This window comes from Schistocerca gregaria, chromosome X, assembly GCF_023897955.1.
Source record: "Schistocerca gregaria isolate iqSchGreg1 chromosome X, iqSchGreg1.2, whole genome shotgun sequence".
In the NCBI taxonomy this organism is placed as follows: domain Eukaryota; kingdom Metazoa; phylum Arthropoda; class Insecta; order Orthoptera; family Acrididae; genus Schistocerca; species Schistocerca gregaria.
Genome location: NC_064931.1, coordinates 418,864,172 through 418,881,329, shown reverse-complemented (window position 1 = coordinate 418,881,329; position 17,158 = coordinate 418,864,172). Strand labels below are relative to the sequence as shown.

Below are 17,158 nucleotides of genomic sequence, written 5' to 3'. Positions count from 1 at the left end.
TTGTCTGTGCACATTTCCATAGTATCACGACAATATTTTTTTTAATTTTTCGATGCTCAGTCTGACCTGCAAGGTAACGTGAAATAGATGGAGGATATCTTCGTCCAGCTCCTGTTTTTGAGCAAACACTGATGATTTTCAAAAAGAGAACGAGAAGTGATGCTATCATTAGAGGATCCATACCCACCTTGTTGACGATCAACAAGAAGCCCTAGGTGCTTTTAAAATCCCTTGTGAATTGTTTTTTCCCGAATCTCAAAACGATTTTTGCCTTCCGTTGATCACAAGTGCCATTTTTTGACTTGCAAGTTTATATCCTAGGTGAAGTAAATACTAAAGCAATGAATCCAGGCATAAAAGGCGGAGAATCCATAACGTATATTGAGAACATGTATCACTATATTTTTTATAAAATCGAGAGTATTAAAATGTGTTAACGTTGCTATGTACGGGTAGCAACGCATAGATGATGTAGTACATCATCATTGTAAAAATGTTTAATAACGGATTATTATTACTTTGCAATCGTAAATGATTTCAGACGAAGTAGCACACAACTTGATCATCAGTATATTTCTTCTCATTTAATGTAGACTCTGTGTTTTCATGTAAAAATTGTAGCCTTGTTGGTCAATGAAAACGAAGTGACCAAGGTGTAAGATTTTTCCGTATCACAACTTCTTTTGTAATAAATTGTCTAGAAACTAGTTGCAATAGAACCAACATTGTGATAAAAAAAATTAGCGTACGAATCACATCCATCAGTAAACTTTTGTTTGTGCTCTGAAAAGCTATTAAATTCCATTTTAAAATCAACCTCACATTGAACATATAAAATTCCTTCTGATGTATGATTTAAGCATGTTTGTACTCTGACTTCGGCACGAGTCTAGGTTATGTATGTATCCGATAGGTAACACCGATTTTTTTCTTCTACCATGTTTTCGTAAGTGGGTTAGATATGAGCATTGTGTTTTTTCATTGAATCTGTAATAATAATGTGCTGATATTGAGATAACTTTCCCTCGACGACTTCGGAAAATGCATCATCGCCAGACATTTTAATACTGAGTTGCTGATAATTTTACCGCTGGTTTGTATTTATGAGTTTGCAGTGGTGGCTCTGCCACGTTTTCATTGACGATACTGGCAGCATTAGAGGCAGCAGAGTAACGAAGGCTTATTTGACTGGCCAACGACAGTTCCTGTTTGCCCACTGTGTTATATAAATCAGCGACTTTTGTTTTTTGCTTCAGTCTGTTTCTTTCTTGAATTCCATATTTGGCCAGGCATGCTTCTTTGATTCTGTGGATTGTGACTTCGATGTACCAGTGGTCGCTGTACTCGAATCCGCATATGGTTTTACAAAAATGAAACAAATTTAACAACACATTAAAATAAAGGATCTGGTACATATACATTTAATTAATAAAAAAAGCAACAGAGTTCGTTGCGGTCGACCTAACCTATAAAACAGCTGTTCAATGTGACTCGGCGTTGTGTATGTCCAACCTCAAAAGTACAGAGACAAAGACGGCCAGAAATTTCTTTCACATTCTACTACAAAATAACATAAGCTGTAAGCGCCCTGACGGAAATTCCTGAACAACGCTGAGTACATAATTTTTTTGCTAATTTTCGCTAAAAGTTTTACAAGGAAAACCATTATATAGTCATATTTGATATGGATTTCTAACACACTGTTGTGTAAGTCAATGAAAACGTTACACTAATATTCTAATTACCTTCCTTAATACCCTCAATGAAACAGAACTGAAATAGGACGACTGAGTTACACACAGTTTCAGTAAGGGTGATACTTCGGACCTGTTACATCTCGTTAACGCCGTGAACAGTAACTCGGAGCTGACGTAGCCCCTCTTTTATCAATGCTACTCTGATTTTCTTTCAGATTAATTGGCACTAAAGCCTCCTGTACAAGATTCTATACTAGTCACCTTATTCGGGGACTATCACTTTTTCAGCTCCAGACCACTTTGCATTGGCAGCGACATCAGTACCACCGGCGGCATCAGCACCAGCGCCTTCAGCAGCCGCACAGCCCAAGCCATCAGCCGAACCACCACTACCACCAGTATCAACACAGCCACCAGCACAACCAACTGCTCTGCCAGGCACATCACCATCAGCTGCAGTACCAAATGGGTTTCTCATCGTCACCACAGTACCGGCATCGCCGGCTCTAGGTGACATTCGCATAGATACTTACATCATACCGCGCACCGTCCTACAAACCTCATCCCATATCCCTAGTAAGCTTCCGAAACGTATCAGCGCACACGCCCATTTTCCAAAACGGCCAAAAATCTCAAACGGTAAAGGGCTTCAGAGTACAGGGACGCCACACCCACCCAGAATACTTTCTCTCAACCATCCATCAACAATAGATCTACCGATACTTTTAACCAAATCTTCCAAAAACCTACTCCTTTGTTATCCAGATCAGAAGCTGAATTCCTAAACCCAAAGATCCTTCCAAAAATCCATAAATACATAATCAAACACACTATTTCAAAAGAATCTCCCGGAGAGACTCAGTTTTCATAAAATCTCCTGATTCGAATCCGAACAACAACCTACGCCAGTAGGTCTCCTCTTTGTACCCAGGCCGCCTTCACTGTCCTGCCCCTTGCACGTCAAAGCCACATTTGCCTCACTGCCCACCAAACCTCACTGTTGTGGTTAGTGGGGTAGACCCTGAGATCACCGTAGAGAAAGTTATGTGGGAAATAAATTCCAGTCCCTATCTTGAAATTTGCATCAGTTTACGTTGAGAAGAACCACAGCTATACCTGTTTAGTCCTTCCGTTGAATCAGCAGACACCACTGGCCACCTAATCCGCAATGGAGCCTTCCTATACCTTAAACTCCTTGCAGTTGAACTGGGATTCCCCAGTCCTAAGCCATCCATCGTCTCCATTGCCTACTTTATAATGATTACTACACCATTGACTGTAAGAACCTCCGCCTCCTCCCACCTGCCTACGCTGACAACACTACAACGACTGTTCTAGTGTGAAACCCCTCTAGCCTGTAATAACTGAAATGAATCTTGGCCGCCATGTTACCATATGTGTGTCGGAAGTTCCATGCGGCTTTTCGCGGATGATGCTGTAGTATACAGAGAAGTTGCAGCATTAGAGAATTGTAGCGAAATGCAGGAAGATCTGCAGCGGATAGGCACATGGTGCAGGGAGTGGCAACTGCCCCTTAACATAGATAAATGTAATGTATTGCGAATACATAGAAAGAAGGATCCCTTATTGTATGATTATATGACAGCAGAACAAACACTGGCAGCAGTTTCTCCTGTAAAATATCTGGGAGTCTGCGTACGGAATGATTTGAAGTGGAATGATCACATAAAATTAATTGTTGGTAAGGCGGGTACCAAGTTGAGATTCATTGGGAGAGTCCTTAGAAAATGTAGTCCATCAACAAAGGAGGTGGCTTACAAAACACTCGTTCGACCTATACTTGAATATTGCTCATAAGTGTGGGGTCCGTACCAGATCGGTTTGACGGAGGAGATAGAGAAGATCCAAAGAAGAGCGGCGCGTTTCGTCACAGGGTTATTTGGTAACCATGATAGCGTTACGGAGAGGTTTAGCAAACTCAAGTGGCAGACTCTGCAAGAGAGGCGCTCTGCATCGCGGTGTAGCTTGCTCGCCAGGTTTCGAGAGGGTGCTTTTCTGGATGAGGTATCAAATATATTGCTTTCCCCTGCTTATACCTCCCGAGGAGATCACGAATGTAAAATTAGAGAGATTCTAGCGCGCACGGAGGCTTTCAGACAGTCGTTCTTCCCGCGAATCATACGCGACTGGAACAGAAAAGGGGGGTAATGACAGTGGCACGTAAAGTGCTCTTCGCCAAACACCGTTGGGTGGCTTGCGGAGTATAAATGTAGATGTAGATATGTAAAGCCAAAGACGTCTCAAAAAGCCCAAACCAACTGTACATACCCTATACGTTAGTAGCTCAATCTATAAAAGCAACTCCAAGTCAGATGTTCATTAGTTTACACATTACAGCATCGTGAAGAAATAAGCTGAACTTGAAGAAAGTTTCTTGATCTGAACATTGTCTTTGTTTCTCCTTTCAGGTGGAGATACAGGCAATGCTGATGTGGTCTTAGCACAGGAACCTGAGCAACCACTACTTGTGGAGCGTTTCAATTCTATACCATTACTAGAGGGTGATACGAAAGAGGTAAGTAAGAGCACTGTAGCTGACACAACACTCACACACTCACAGAGACCATCTTCGTAACGGCATCGTTTGTCACGCGGGCTTTGGCAATTTCCTTAGAACTTAATCGGAATTCTAAAGCAGTTGTCCACAGTTTCCGCGGGTGTAGTTCATCTACTCTTTGCCAAGCCGTGTACATCACATTTGAACCTACTACGAAAGAGAAATTTCTCAGGTATTCCGAATTCACAATTTACAGATGGCAGTACTAAACGTAAAGTAGTTGCGCAGCTTGACATCCAAATGTTCTCGTGATTTCGGCGGCCGTCCCTCTGTGAAAAGACAGAATGTGGCTGAGTAATGATGTCGTTCTATTGAACCTAGAGATTGTCAAACAGCAAACTGTATTTTTTATTGAATTGTGTTACTGTTCTCTTTTTCTAACATATGATTTTACACTGTAGGTACTTCCCTCCTTCGCCCCCCCCCCCCCCCACACCGCATGCCCTTCCAGCCAAATAAAATACTTTGCAGGCTTGACGAATTGTAATTTTCTTCAAATCTTATGCTATGTTTTTCATTCCTGAGATTAAATTTTAAAGGTCTTCTTCCAGGTTCACCACCATTTACAAATCAGTCGGTCAGTCGTGTATATAAAGAAGTGTAGAATGATGTCACGTTTGTTTATTACCTGTCATCCGCATCAAACCTGCAGTTACCGCTCCCGACAATGGATTTCATTTGTGGCACCACCTACTGTAAGAAGTGAAAGCTGTATATCTCATCTTATAGCCTCTACCAACTACAGTTCTTGTACGACGTGCCTCGGTTTCCCTCATATCGTCTGGTAAAAAGCCTACTTTTCATAACGATTTGTGGATCAGAAGCTAGGTGAATTCTTCTATTATTATCTAGCTCGTACAGTTTTTACTTCTGCGTAATGCGCGTAGGTCCTGTGCTCCAGAATTTTCTTTTTTTGTTTGTTCAGCATCTCCCCTGCTGTCCCGTACTATCCAGGATTGGTTGTTAACTTTAGCATCTTATTGCTTAGTATACAGATTTCCTCACATTCTCTAAAAAATGTACGTTTACTTCTAATAATCAACATAGTCTCGTCCCTACTAACGTTTCATTTCTTCCCGTAGTTCGTCTGCTGGGAATCGATTAATCAAAACACAGTTTTTAGTGTAAAATGAAACTGAATACCCTGATGTAAGGGTCCAACGTACAACGCACAGAAAAATCCCCAACTTTCCATAAGCATTCGACACAGCCTCTCCTTTAACACATCTGAATTAATGAGCTGTGACGCTCGATAGCACTTGGCTTATGGACAGTGGCTTAATAATGTAGTTGGACACTCGAAACAATGTACCCCTCTTCCTGTACAGTTGTTTCACACGTAGCGCTTTTTAGCTGAGTACGTGGTCCCAATCCGTCCTTAACACTATGAATCATTGCCTTTACTACCCACTGACATTTTCCCACGCAAATGCGATTTTTTTTATGTCTTAAGAGATGTTAATTTTGAATATCCTACTACTGTATTAGTTCTGTAACGCGAACTGTTTCATCTACATTTCCTATCTTGTGAGTGTTTGAAAAATTAAAAAACTGTCCGCACCCCCTAGGACTTTCCTGATGTTTTCTAGAGCACTGAGTCTGTTCATTTTGGATCTCTGACTGGTAGAGGTCCATTAAATTGGTGGGGTATGGTGCGCAGCAGCAAGTGGAGATGCTCGCGATATAATCGACATTAACGTCGCTCTAGCACTATTGCTTGTTTCTACATGTGTGTTACACGACGTCTGAAGCTAAAACTGAGCCTGCATATGGGGAATGCCAAAAATTACCATTTGCCGGCAGAAAGCGTCCTAATCATGTGATCAGGACAAAGAAAGATAGGGATGCTTCGTCCAGCCACCCAAGTTGGTCGCATCTCACAATCGTATCATCCGCATACTGAGTTTCCTTTAAGCGTAATTCTCAAAACTTTTCATCCTCTTCATTGCCTCTTGGCCTGCGAAGAAACATATACGTTACAGCGCGACTGGTCTGTTACAAATCAGTAAGAGAGCGTTGGGCATCAATTTTCTCTTGTGTTTTTTCTTACGTCCATCCCAGTACTACTTCATTTTCCTGAGTAGGATTCCTTGTGTTCCTACTATCACATAGTTTCACGATATTTTCGAGCACCTTGATCTTTTAATTTCTTTATTTCATTGCTGGTATGCAAATATAGTGGTCAGCAGAAAATTTCTTGCATACTCTTCCATCCAGTAAACCAGTTTTCCTGCTTTCGATATATTCCGGGATTCTCTTAACCACTCTCTTCAGTGACATTCTTTGACGTGCGCCACAGAAGGCCCCATTTAAAGAATGGTCTGAGTATTTTCTTTTTTTTCGCTGGTCTTCCTCAGACCTATCTTCCTCTGAATTTTCTTACCTGTATTTATAAGTTCCCTAAGAGACGTTTCCTGTTCAATGGGTTAAGCTTATTTATATGTAAACATTCTGATTTTATTGCAGAATATTAGAATACCTTTGTACTTTGTATTACTTCCATATTTGTCGATTTCGTTCCGTCAAGAAAGACGTGTTGAGCTTTACGAGTTAAATAAAAATACTTAGTCACCAGAACTACAACACATTACCATGCCTAATAAGTCTAGGAAAACCGTTGGCGTCCAAAATATCTTCCAGTCCTATCGGAATGTATAAATACAGATCCTGTATGGAACCATACCACTCTTCCTGCAAAATAGTGGCAAGTAACGATAATGGAGGTAGCGAGTTATGACGCAATCTTCTCTCCAAGGAGGACCAATGAGGTTGAAGCACACCGTCCACACCTACATGCCTCAACGACACGTCAACATCGACGTCGCGTCAACGTTGCGTCGTGTCGACGTCATGATGCTCTCATCCAATCACAACGCAGCATGGGCTTCGATTTATTTATCATTGCAAAGCAATTACTGCAATTGCTAGTGGGTGCTGGTGTGATTGTGGGTGACGTCATAGTGTGTGGGCTAGAAATGGGGTAGAAATAATGAATTTACATCATGTAGTAGCATATTCGATAAGCACTACCGATTTCTAACCACAGATACTGTATGTAAAAGAAGTAGATAAACCTCCTGCCAAACAACCACTACATCAGTAGATTATCTGACGTCATTGTAAAATCCTGCTTTCAAAGATATTGTATGTGTGTTGCATGGCACTACAAAATACGCACCTAGAGAGCTCACCAGTGGGAAGGTATGCCACCTGCAGGATGGACCACCTCTCGAGATCAAATACGTGATGTACAGCCGTGAACACCGTTGCTTGGGGTACGATCACAGACACACTACCCCGAAATGACTGTGAAAGTTCCATTATAAAAGGTGTAAACATCTCCAGCCAGTTGGATGTAGCTGCTGAGATGGACAGACGCGAGAAGATGTGCGCGCGCGTATTAGTGATGTGGACAGTATGGAAGATCGCCGCCGCGCTGCGAGTGAGCCATCGGCGGTCCCACCTACCCGAACCACGCTATTTCAACGGGCACGATGGACACGGCTATGAACATTGTTGAGACCATGCTACCTGTTCCGCTCCCTGAATCTGAAGATGAGAGTACCTCCGCGACTCAGACTGGGGGAAAATGTGAGAGTAACAAGGGTAGGGTGCCTGTTACGAACTCCGCCGTTCGAGGGTCGCCTAAAGGGAAAAGGGCTAAACCAAATGTTGCACCTGATGCTGACTACTACCAGAAGAATGCAGTTCACTACGTCAATGCCACCATACTTCACAAACACGTTCGACGTGCTCACTGAAGAACCGTAAGACCTACCTCGCACTCCAGCGCCGAACAAGTACCTGTACCCCACCGATCATTCTCCAATATTGATCGACATACAAGATACTACAGCATCTCCTGAGAAGCTGGACAACAGCCGTATACAACGTGAAGGTGGCTCAACACTCCGTACGGCCGAAGATTAACGCCGAGTCCGTAGGAGGCATCTGACAACGGCACACCGTTCTACACACACACTTCCTCCACCGACAACGTTCTAAAGATCGCCATCTGCAAGCTTCCTTTCAACATGGAAGCAGATCAGCTCCATCAAGAGCTCATCGACCTGGATTTCCGGGTTCCTACGGTGGTGAAGATGAAGTCGCAGAAATCGCGAGAAGACATGCCACTCTTCCTGGTTATTTGTCTCGACAGAGTTGAAAACATGAAATTTTGCCAACTAAAGTGCATTGCTGATGTTACCGTGCAAACTGAATATTTCAGTTGGAAGATGGGCCCAGAGCAATGTTTTCGCAGTCAAGGTATAAATCACGTTGCACACCTCTGCTCCATGGCGGGTAGCTGTGTGAAATGCGCCGGCAAGCATGTTGGACGCGCTTGCACTCGTCCTCCGACCGAGAAACAAAAATGCTTATTCCGCGGGGGCATTCACGTGGCGTGTGTGGGCAATCACGTTGCCAGCTGCCGCCGCTGCGACGTGTGGAAGCGCGCTATCGCTCGTCAATGTAGCCTGTCTCCTTCGCTACGCCCGAAGAAGCCAGTAACGACACGACCTGATGTTATTTTCGCTGTGGCAGCCTCCGAGAGGAATATTCCCTCGCCATCAACATCTGAAGATACAGCTCCGGCTGCGTCGGAGGTCACTTCACCACCTGCGACTGCCGGTCCTGCGCAACAGCCGTCTGCGGGTCGACCTCATGCTGCCCCTGCATCACAGCCGTCTCAAACGGGCTCCTCACCTCGCTGTCACTGAGTTCGACTCATTGCTGGCAGGCAGAAGACACCTTCCGTCGTCGATCAGCCCCCTGTGGACTCTCACAACGAGGCAGCTGCTGCCCTCAGATCCAGCGCCGGGGCCACTCTGCTGTTTCGAATGCTGACCTCACCACTCTCACTGCACAGCTCCGGCTCCCGTGTCCAACGCGACGTAACTGAAATCCTGTAGCAGCAACTCATCGCTGCAGCGCCCATGGCCGGTGCGGCCGCCACCAATAATAATCACCCACAGACGCATAATAGGCTATGTTAGAGGACTGACGACAGTCGCTTGGAATGTCACTGGCATACGAAGTCAAACTGGCGAATTCCGCCAATTTCTCCCTAGTGAAGGTGTTGACGTTTGCTTACTCAGCGAACCACACTTTAAATCTGGCGTTGACGTCCGAACAGTGAACATTTCCTGTTTCCGCAAGGATCGACCGATGGTGGTCGGAGGAACCGCAGTCCGCTTCCCTAATAGCATACTTCGCTATCCGATTGTACTCTCACCGCTGCTTTTGCTGTAAACCACCGGTGTGATCGCCCATACCTTCGTGGACAAAATCACGTTAACCGCAGTATACAGATCTCCGTTCCGTCCTCCGTAACCTGAGGACACCGAAGCCCTGCTCTCCCTCAGAGGCAAGGCCTTTGTTGCTGGAGACCACAACTGCAAACACGACACCTGCCACCCCAGGTTCACCAACTCCACCGATCGCCGCCTTCTCAGGCTTGTTGAACGCAGTCAGCTGGACATTATCGACTTTGCCGTCGTCAAGGGAATCCCACACCAGAAAACGGCAACTACACGGAACGCAATTTCGTCCGCTCTCGTTCCTGTGGAGTTCGATGTCGATCTGGACGACCTGCAGCAACGCAGGAGGGGCATCTTACTCGCCAGTATCAGCTGGGATCGCATCGAAGACACCCAGGTAGACTCACTTGCTACCGCTCCACCCCTAAGGACGTCAGCGTGGACACAGCGATTCAGCACTTTCCGGACGTCACACTTGTTGTTGCCCGTGCAGCAACAACGCCTGCACCGTGCACTGCACCAGATCATTCCAGCTAGCTGCCATCGGTCATTCTAGTAGCAATAACGGAGAAAAATTGGATGTACAGGGAACACCAAATGACGAGAAACACAGCCACCTGTCGTCTTCTTAACCGTATGCGTTGCGAGATCAAGGTCACTATTGAAAATCACCACAGCTAGTACTGGAGTTACAAGTTTGCCCCTCTCTGCCTTGAAGACGGCTCGGCGTGACGAACGGGGAAGCATTTTTTTTCGCTGCACGCAACGTGTTCCACTGCTTGTAGCTAACAATGAGACTGTCTACGAACCGTACGCAAAGGCGGACGCCTTAGCGGCCTTCCTTGAAGATAGCTTCAACTCAATTGAAGAAACGGCAGACGTAGCATATGAGAATCTGGTCGCAGATAGACTTCCCTGCTACTCCGTTGCGCGACATGACGAAGACGCCATCGTCGACACGGCTGTCGATGAGGTCGCTTCTCCCCTTAACCCCAAGACTGTTGCTGGTCACCATAAAGTCTCAAATGCCTTTCTCAAGAAGATGCCAACAGAGGCAGCTACTGAAGTCGCTACCATCTTTAGTGAATTCCTTCTGACCTTCGGCTTCTCACAGGCTTGGAAGCACACAGAAATCGTTGCGCTACCTAAGTTGGAGAACGTTCTGCCCCACGCGCAGAATTATCGGCCACTCTGTCTTTTGATGGAAGCCTGTAAGGTGTTTGAGAGCTCCATCGGCTGCAGTACCTCGTCGACATCGAAGACCTGTTCCCTGAAGTCCAGATCGGTTTCCGCAAGGGTCATTCGGCAGTTCACCAATTCCTCCGCCTTGTGGGACGAGCGCTCGACGCCCTGGCGCAGCGGCAGTACTTGGCGCTTTGTTCCTCGACGTGTCGATCGCCTACGACAACGTGTGGCACCGTGGCCTTTTGTCCAAACTTTCTGAACTTTGGATTTCGGCGTCATACGTACACCACGTTAGTTCCTACCCGAAGGTCGGACATTCCACGTGAGAGCTGCAAATTGGTTGTCTACCTTTCGCGAATCAGTGCAGGATTGCCGCAAGGATCTGTTCTGGGGCCACTTCTGTACTAATTGTACACCTCACACGCACCAAAGATCGATCGCGTGCAGCTCGCGCTCTACACAGACGGTGCATCATCCCTGCAGGCCTGCTACCGATTCTCGTCGGTGGAAGTCCCATCCCTTGGCGTCCTACGGCACACTCTCTCGGCTTCACCATCGGCCGCCGACTTACATGGCGAACACACGTCCAAGTGGCGAAGAAAACGGCCAGGACCAGACTCAGCAAACTCTACCCCTTGCGCAGTTCGAACTTCACTAATGACATGGTAGAAGTTCCTCGACTTCGCGACCGTTTCAGAGTGACAGTCCGCACATTCTACGAACGTGCTGGACGCTGTTCCGAAAATTGCCGCGCAGCGTCACCACACGATGGCCGATCTGTTCGCTATACAGGTAGCGTCGAAGAAACTGCCCAAAGAACAACGAGAAGACACTCTAAAATGAAGACACACCACAAACATGGGAGACACAGAAGGAATTAGCTGCGAACTTCAACATACATCTGAGGGACAAGTGCTCTCCGTTAAGTCCGCCCTCCGTGCCGGTTGGATGACTGCTGGTGTATCAGATCCGGCCGACGGATCTCCCGCCCACTGTAATAACGACAAGCGGAATCGAACAAATTTGTGGACATATCGGAGACTGCTACAATTACAAGCCTAGATTACGAGCAACTCCTCCCGTGTAATCGCTTGATAATGATGGTAGGGTGTGGAAGTCATCGTGCGGTCATAGCCACCAGGTTGTGAACAGGGGAGATCCACATGTCTGCATAACGCTACACCAGACCGTCTCCCCAGGCATGGTAGAGAAATTAGCATTACTTAAAAAAATATGTATCTGTAATCACCTCCGACGTAAGCGACCAAGTTGTTGGCACAAAGGGCACTCAGCCGTTCAGGTAGGGGACGTCTTGCAACAGCAAAGCTATTGTAACGCGCCGACGCCTTTACAGAGAAACGTTGAGAACAGTTTTATTTCCAGGCACTCCTTCTCCCTCCCCTTTCTCTCTAGACAAATCAGTAACAAGCCCGTTATCCTCCACGTTCTCTCCGAACAATCATTCTCCTAAAACTTGCAGGATGACTTCATTTACAGCCAGGCAACACCCCCAGTGGAATGAAGCATAATTACTATGTTTAAACAAAACAAACCCTGCAATATTATTATAATACACGAGATTAAGTATGTCTCGCATATTGACTGTCATTGGTATTATCGAAATTTCGACTGATCCCAAGAACTCCTAAGACACACACTGGACGGCTAAAACACTGCAGTGTTTAAAAAAAATTATTCCTAAGGAAAATTAACTGTACATTAATAATGAATATGCTTCGAATATTGGCAGGACTGGTGTAACTGACTGTACATAAACCATATTGGGCAAAAATTTAGAGACAAATTGTAGTCCTGGAACCACGTCGACTGGGGTCTACGTCTGCCTGTGCTCCCAGGCAGGATATAAAGACGTGTAATTTATGAAATATTATTGTGCGACGTCACCATAAGACTCGTAAACACACTGACGGAAGAAATTTTAATACAAAAAAATAGTTAATGTATAGTAATGAAACTTCGGTAATACATTTGTTTAGGTAACACATTTAAGTGATTAACATTGCAAGATCACACGTTACTGTGAGCGTGACACAAGACATTTCAAATGCGAAATGCTGATAATTTAATAAAGGGTGTAACCGTCAGAATGTTGAATGCAAGAATGCAAACGTGCGTGCGTTGTTTCGTACAGGTGCTGGATGTATGTTTGTGGGATGGAGTTCCATGCACGTTGCATATCGCTCAATACAGGGACGGTTAATTCTGGTTCTGGATGACACTGGAGTTGTCTTCCAGTGATATTGAACATGTGCTCAGTTGGAGATAGATTTGGTGATCGAGCAGCCGAAGGCAACATGTCGACTCCCGGTTGAGCATGTTCGGTTACAACAGTGGTATGTGGATGAGCGTTATGCTGTTGGAAAATTCCCCTGGCACGCTGTTCACAAATGGCAGCACAACAGCTCCAATCACCAGACTGACGAACAAATTTCCAGTCAGGGTGCTTGGGATAACCACAAGAGTGCTGCTGCCGTCATACGAAATCGTACCCCAGACCATAAGTCTAGGTGTAGGTCCAGTGCGTCTAGCATGGAGGCACATTGGTTGCAGGCTCTCAAGTGGCCTCCTCCTAACCAACACACGGCTATCACTGGCACCGAGACAGAACCAGCTTTCATCATAAAACACAAAAAATCTCCACCCTGCCCTTCAATGAGCCCTCGTTTGATACCACTGAAGTCGCAAATGGCGGTCGTTTGTGGTCGGTGGAATGCACGCCACAGGGCGTCTGGTTCGGAGCTGTCCTTGAAGTAACCGATTCATGACAGCTCTTTGTGTCACTGTGGTTCAGCTGTTGCTCATACTGCGGCTGCAGATGTCGTAGTACGTATCAAAGCCATACGCCGAACGCGATGGTTTTCCCTCTCGGTAGTGTCACATGGCCGTCTGGAGCCCGGTCTTCTTGTGACCATACATTCTCGAGACAACCGCTGCCAGCAATCCTGTGCAGTATCGCAGAAGGAACACCCGGCATCTCGCAGCCCTACTACAACTCAGTGAGGTGTTGATAATGGTGTCTTTGCGCCTTAAAGGCATTATTGACTGAAATCAACTCATGACGTCCAATCTTAAATATAACTAGCGCTCTCGACCACTACAGCGTTTATTTAAAAGAAACCTGATTTGAATTATACTGGCGCTACTAGCGCCACTCTTACGTTACTGGTGCGAAATTTGAATAGACATCATCTTTCAGATGTAGAAACGCACCTGACAACTTTTGTTTATGTCGCACAGCTGCGTCTTGTTGTTGCAGTTTTTCCCATCAGTGTAGCTGCGGAAGTAATCCGATGTATACGGGGTGAGTCAAATAAGGCGTAACATCCGTATTATTCGTGAACGGTTACGCATATCGATACGCAATTTTCGGGAAATCTTACACCGTCGAGTGGCACGTAGACTATGAAACCTTTCATATAAAACTATACTATGTACTATAATTTCAGAGCACGGTGGCCAGAATCGGCGACGGGGGCATCTGTGCGAGAAGGCGCCGGGGGCTTATCAGGAACTGTTGTAAGGCCCTCCTAGGCTTGTACCACCATGGTTATCATGGCGTCTCCTGTCTCGCTGCCGCAGCATAGGTAATCGGGGGAGAGGTCACTATCGTTGTTCGTTCGAATACGATCGTCAGAGGGCGTATGCACGAAACCTGTCTACAGGTGTAGCAGATCTTCGGTTGACCACCGTAAATAATTATCGCCCGGCAACCAGCGATCGTGAGATCTGAAGCTACATGGCGGCGCCCGTTAAGGAGAGGGTACGTTTCGAAGGTCTTCCATTCATCAGCCATATGGTCGAGGATTATGCCATAGGGTCGAAGAGCAAGAGTGACTAAATCCTCTGGAACTTCAATTGGTAGCTCAAACACATTTTGTATTCCCAGTCCAAAACGTTCAAGTGGTACTACAATCACGTTTCCGTCAGAGTGGCAGATTGGTAAACTTCTGTCAAGTGGCTGAGAGATCTGTCAGAGGCGTCATCGTCAGTGAATTTGAGATATACAGTGTTGGAGACGATAGACAAGTGAATACCCAGCCGCTCTTACGGACCAATATGTATCACGTATCGGAAAATCTCTCTACTTCGTGGCCCTTGGATGTGGAGTAAGTTGCGTCAAACAACAGATTGATCATGGCTTTCCGATATGAAAGAGCCCTGGATGTCAGGAACGTAGTTACGACTCTCGATACTAGCCTGGAATCGCGACACGGAGCGGCTGGGAGGTCTGCACCGCTCCACAGCCAAAGGCCGACTTATCATTAGGCTATCTGATCTCGTCTCACAACTAGACCCAAACTTCCGTATGTCATCAACCACGCGTCTACAAACTGTACTCGTACATATGTATTCCCATACAGGCGAGACATTTTACTTGAAAGTTACTTGCCCGGTGTCGGTGGATAAATAATATAATGCAATGCCTCTGTTATTCCTGATTACGATCAGTGTCCCTTTTGGATATGCATCATAATTCCGAACAACACGGGAACTGCAGTGTCGTATTTATCCGTCGACGTCGGGGAAGTGACTTCCAAGTAAAATGTCTCACGTGTATGGGAATACACACAATGGATGTACGAGTACAGGTTGTAGACACGTGGTTGATGACATATGGAAGTCTGGGTCTGCCATGGATCGTGTTTGGATAGCCTAAGGGTAAGGCGACCGCTCGCGATAAGGGTAACATCCGGGTTCGAGTCCAGGTCCGACACAAATTATCATTGTCGTCATTTCATCATACAGACCATGGTGGTCCGTATTCACAATTCCAAATACGTTTCGTACACTCAGCTTAGAGAACATGGTGATTCCTGAAACTGTTTCCAGTGGACGAGCTGTTTGGTAGGGCAAGTGGTAGTTAAATGTGTACGAGGCGTGGATGTCCGGATATCCGTCCCGAGAGGAGCCAAATGAGACAGCCGCAGGGAGCAGCCAACCGCGGGAGGGATCAACACAGAAATAGCGGCCGCGCTCTGACCTGCTGCTACGTCGGGTTAGTAGCAACTACGTCACGAAAAGCCCAGATACCTATAACTTGAACTTCTTGTGAATATTCCAATAAATATTCCATTACACAAAACAAAAATCCTGTTTTTATTTCAGTCAACACGTAGTTGCTCTTAATTTTAATATTTGCCCGTAAATACATTTAGTAAAAAACTAGTTCTGTCTAGTTTAGTTAGAACGTGTTCTTACTAGCTGAAACTAGTTGATACTGATAGCCTTAGTTGCAACTACAATTTACTGCTGGTCAAAAGCGAAAGTCGGTTAAAACTAGTTTTAACTAGGCAAAACACGTTTTGACGAAGCAGTTTTAACTAGTAAGAACGCGTTCTAACTAAAAACAGGTTATGACTGTAACATATATGACTGAAATAACAGACTATAAAAAAAGATTGAGTTTTCTCCATAGAAGACACTTAGAGAAGCAAACTTCGCCTTTATTTGCCTTTTTGTCCAGTTGAAAATTTATTGCACTGTTTCAGATGTACGTGATCGTGGACGATACAAATTACACCTTCGAATTGCCCTTTGAGTGCATGGGAGACGCTAAAACGGGAACTGGGGAAGCCATTTGAGTTTATTCTCATTCCCAGCTGAATATCATATAACTTACGTGTTTTACTAATACAAATTATTCATGAATATAAGCATTTTATAACCTACCATAAATTAGTGAGAAGTAGTGTCTTGTATTAACAATCATTAATTACTGAGAAATAAAGTACAACACCCCATATTTGTAGTCATTGTAAACGACCAGCTGAGACTTGCATTACGTTATCTGGTGCCTGGGGACCGCGTGACAGTGAGGGAGGGGGGGGGGGGGGGGGCGGGCACCATGTAACAACTATGCTGTAACCCCCACCATCATTTACTTGTTATTCTTTCTCTATGAAACGCTGTTCTATGAGCATGTGCGATGTGCCCACGGTGGGACCCAGCTACTTTTTGAGTTTAGACGCACGCATGAACTGGCAGCAACACGCTCACCCCGCCTACCTAGCCACCAGATACGATAACGTAAGTCCCAGCAGGTCTCTTGGCGATTGCAACGATTTCTTCTACAGTCTATGCACCAGTGTAATAAAAAAAAAAAAGACAACCTGCTTCCAACTCAGTGATAAAGTATATATGGTCAAAAGGAAACAGACCTCATACTTATCCTAGCAGTACCAAGGCATTTTCCATTACGCGAATTTCCAAGGGGGTAGTGGGTGGCGGTGGGTGGGGGGAGAACTGTCTGCCCATCCCAAAAAAAGTTGAAAAACTAATTTCGTTAATTGGTGTACACTTGTACCAACATACTTTTTAAACAGGTATTGATGCGTAAGTAGTGTTGAGAACCTGAAAATATCCTTTAACTCACTCTTAGCAGCAATAACGAGTTTTCAGTAACTCACACTAAATCTGGG

The 17,158-nt window shown here is 45.4% G+C and overlaps 1 protein-coding gene across 1 annotated transcript in view; it reads left to right on the top strand.

Annotated features, from left to right (window-relative positions):
- LOC126298785 (mucin-1-like) overlaps nucleotides 1-16,480 on the top strand; it is a 96,473-nt gene extending 79,993 nt beyond the window's left edge. The window contains exons 3-5 of the mRNA XM_049990245.1: nucleotides 1,986-2,207; nucleotides 4,127-4,233; nucleotides 16,229-16,480. Of these exons, the coding sequence (XP_049846202.1) occupies nucleotides 1,986-2,207; nucleotides 4,127-4,233; nucleotides 16,229-16,321 (422 nt within the window). The 3' untranslated portion in view covers nucleotides 16,322-16,480. The remainder of the gene's footprint in view (nucleotides 1-1,985; nucleotides 2,208-4,126; nucleotides 4,234-16,228) is intronic.
- Nucleotides 16,481-17,158: the final 678 nt, after the last annotated feature.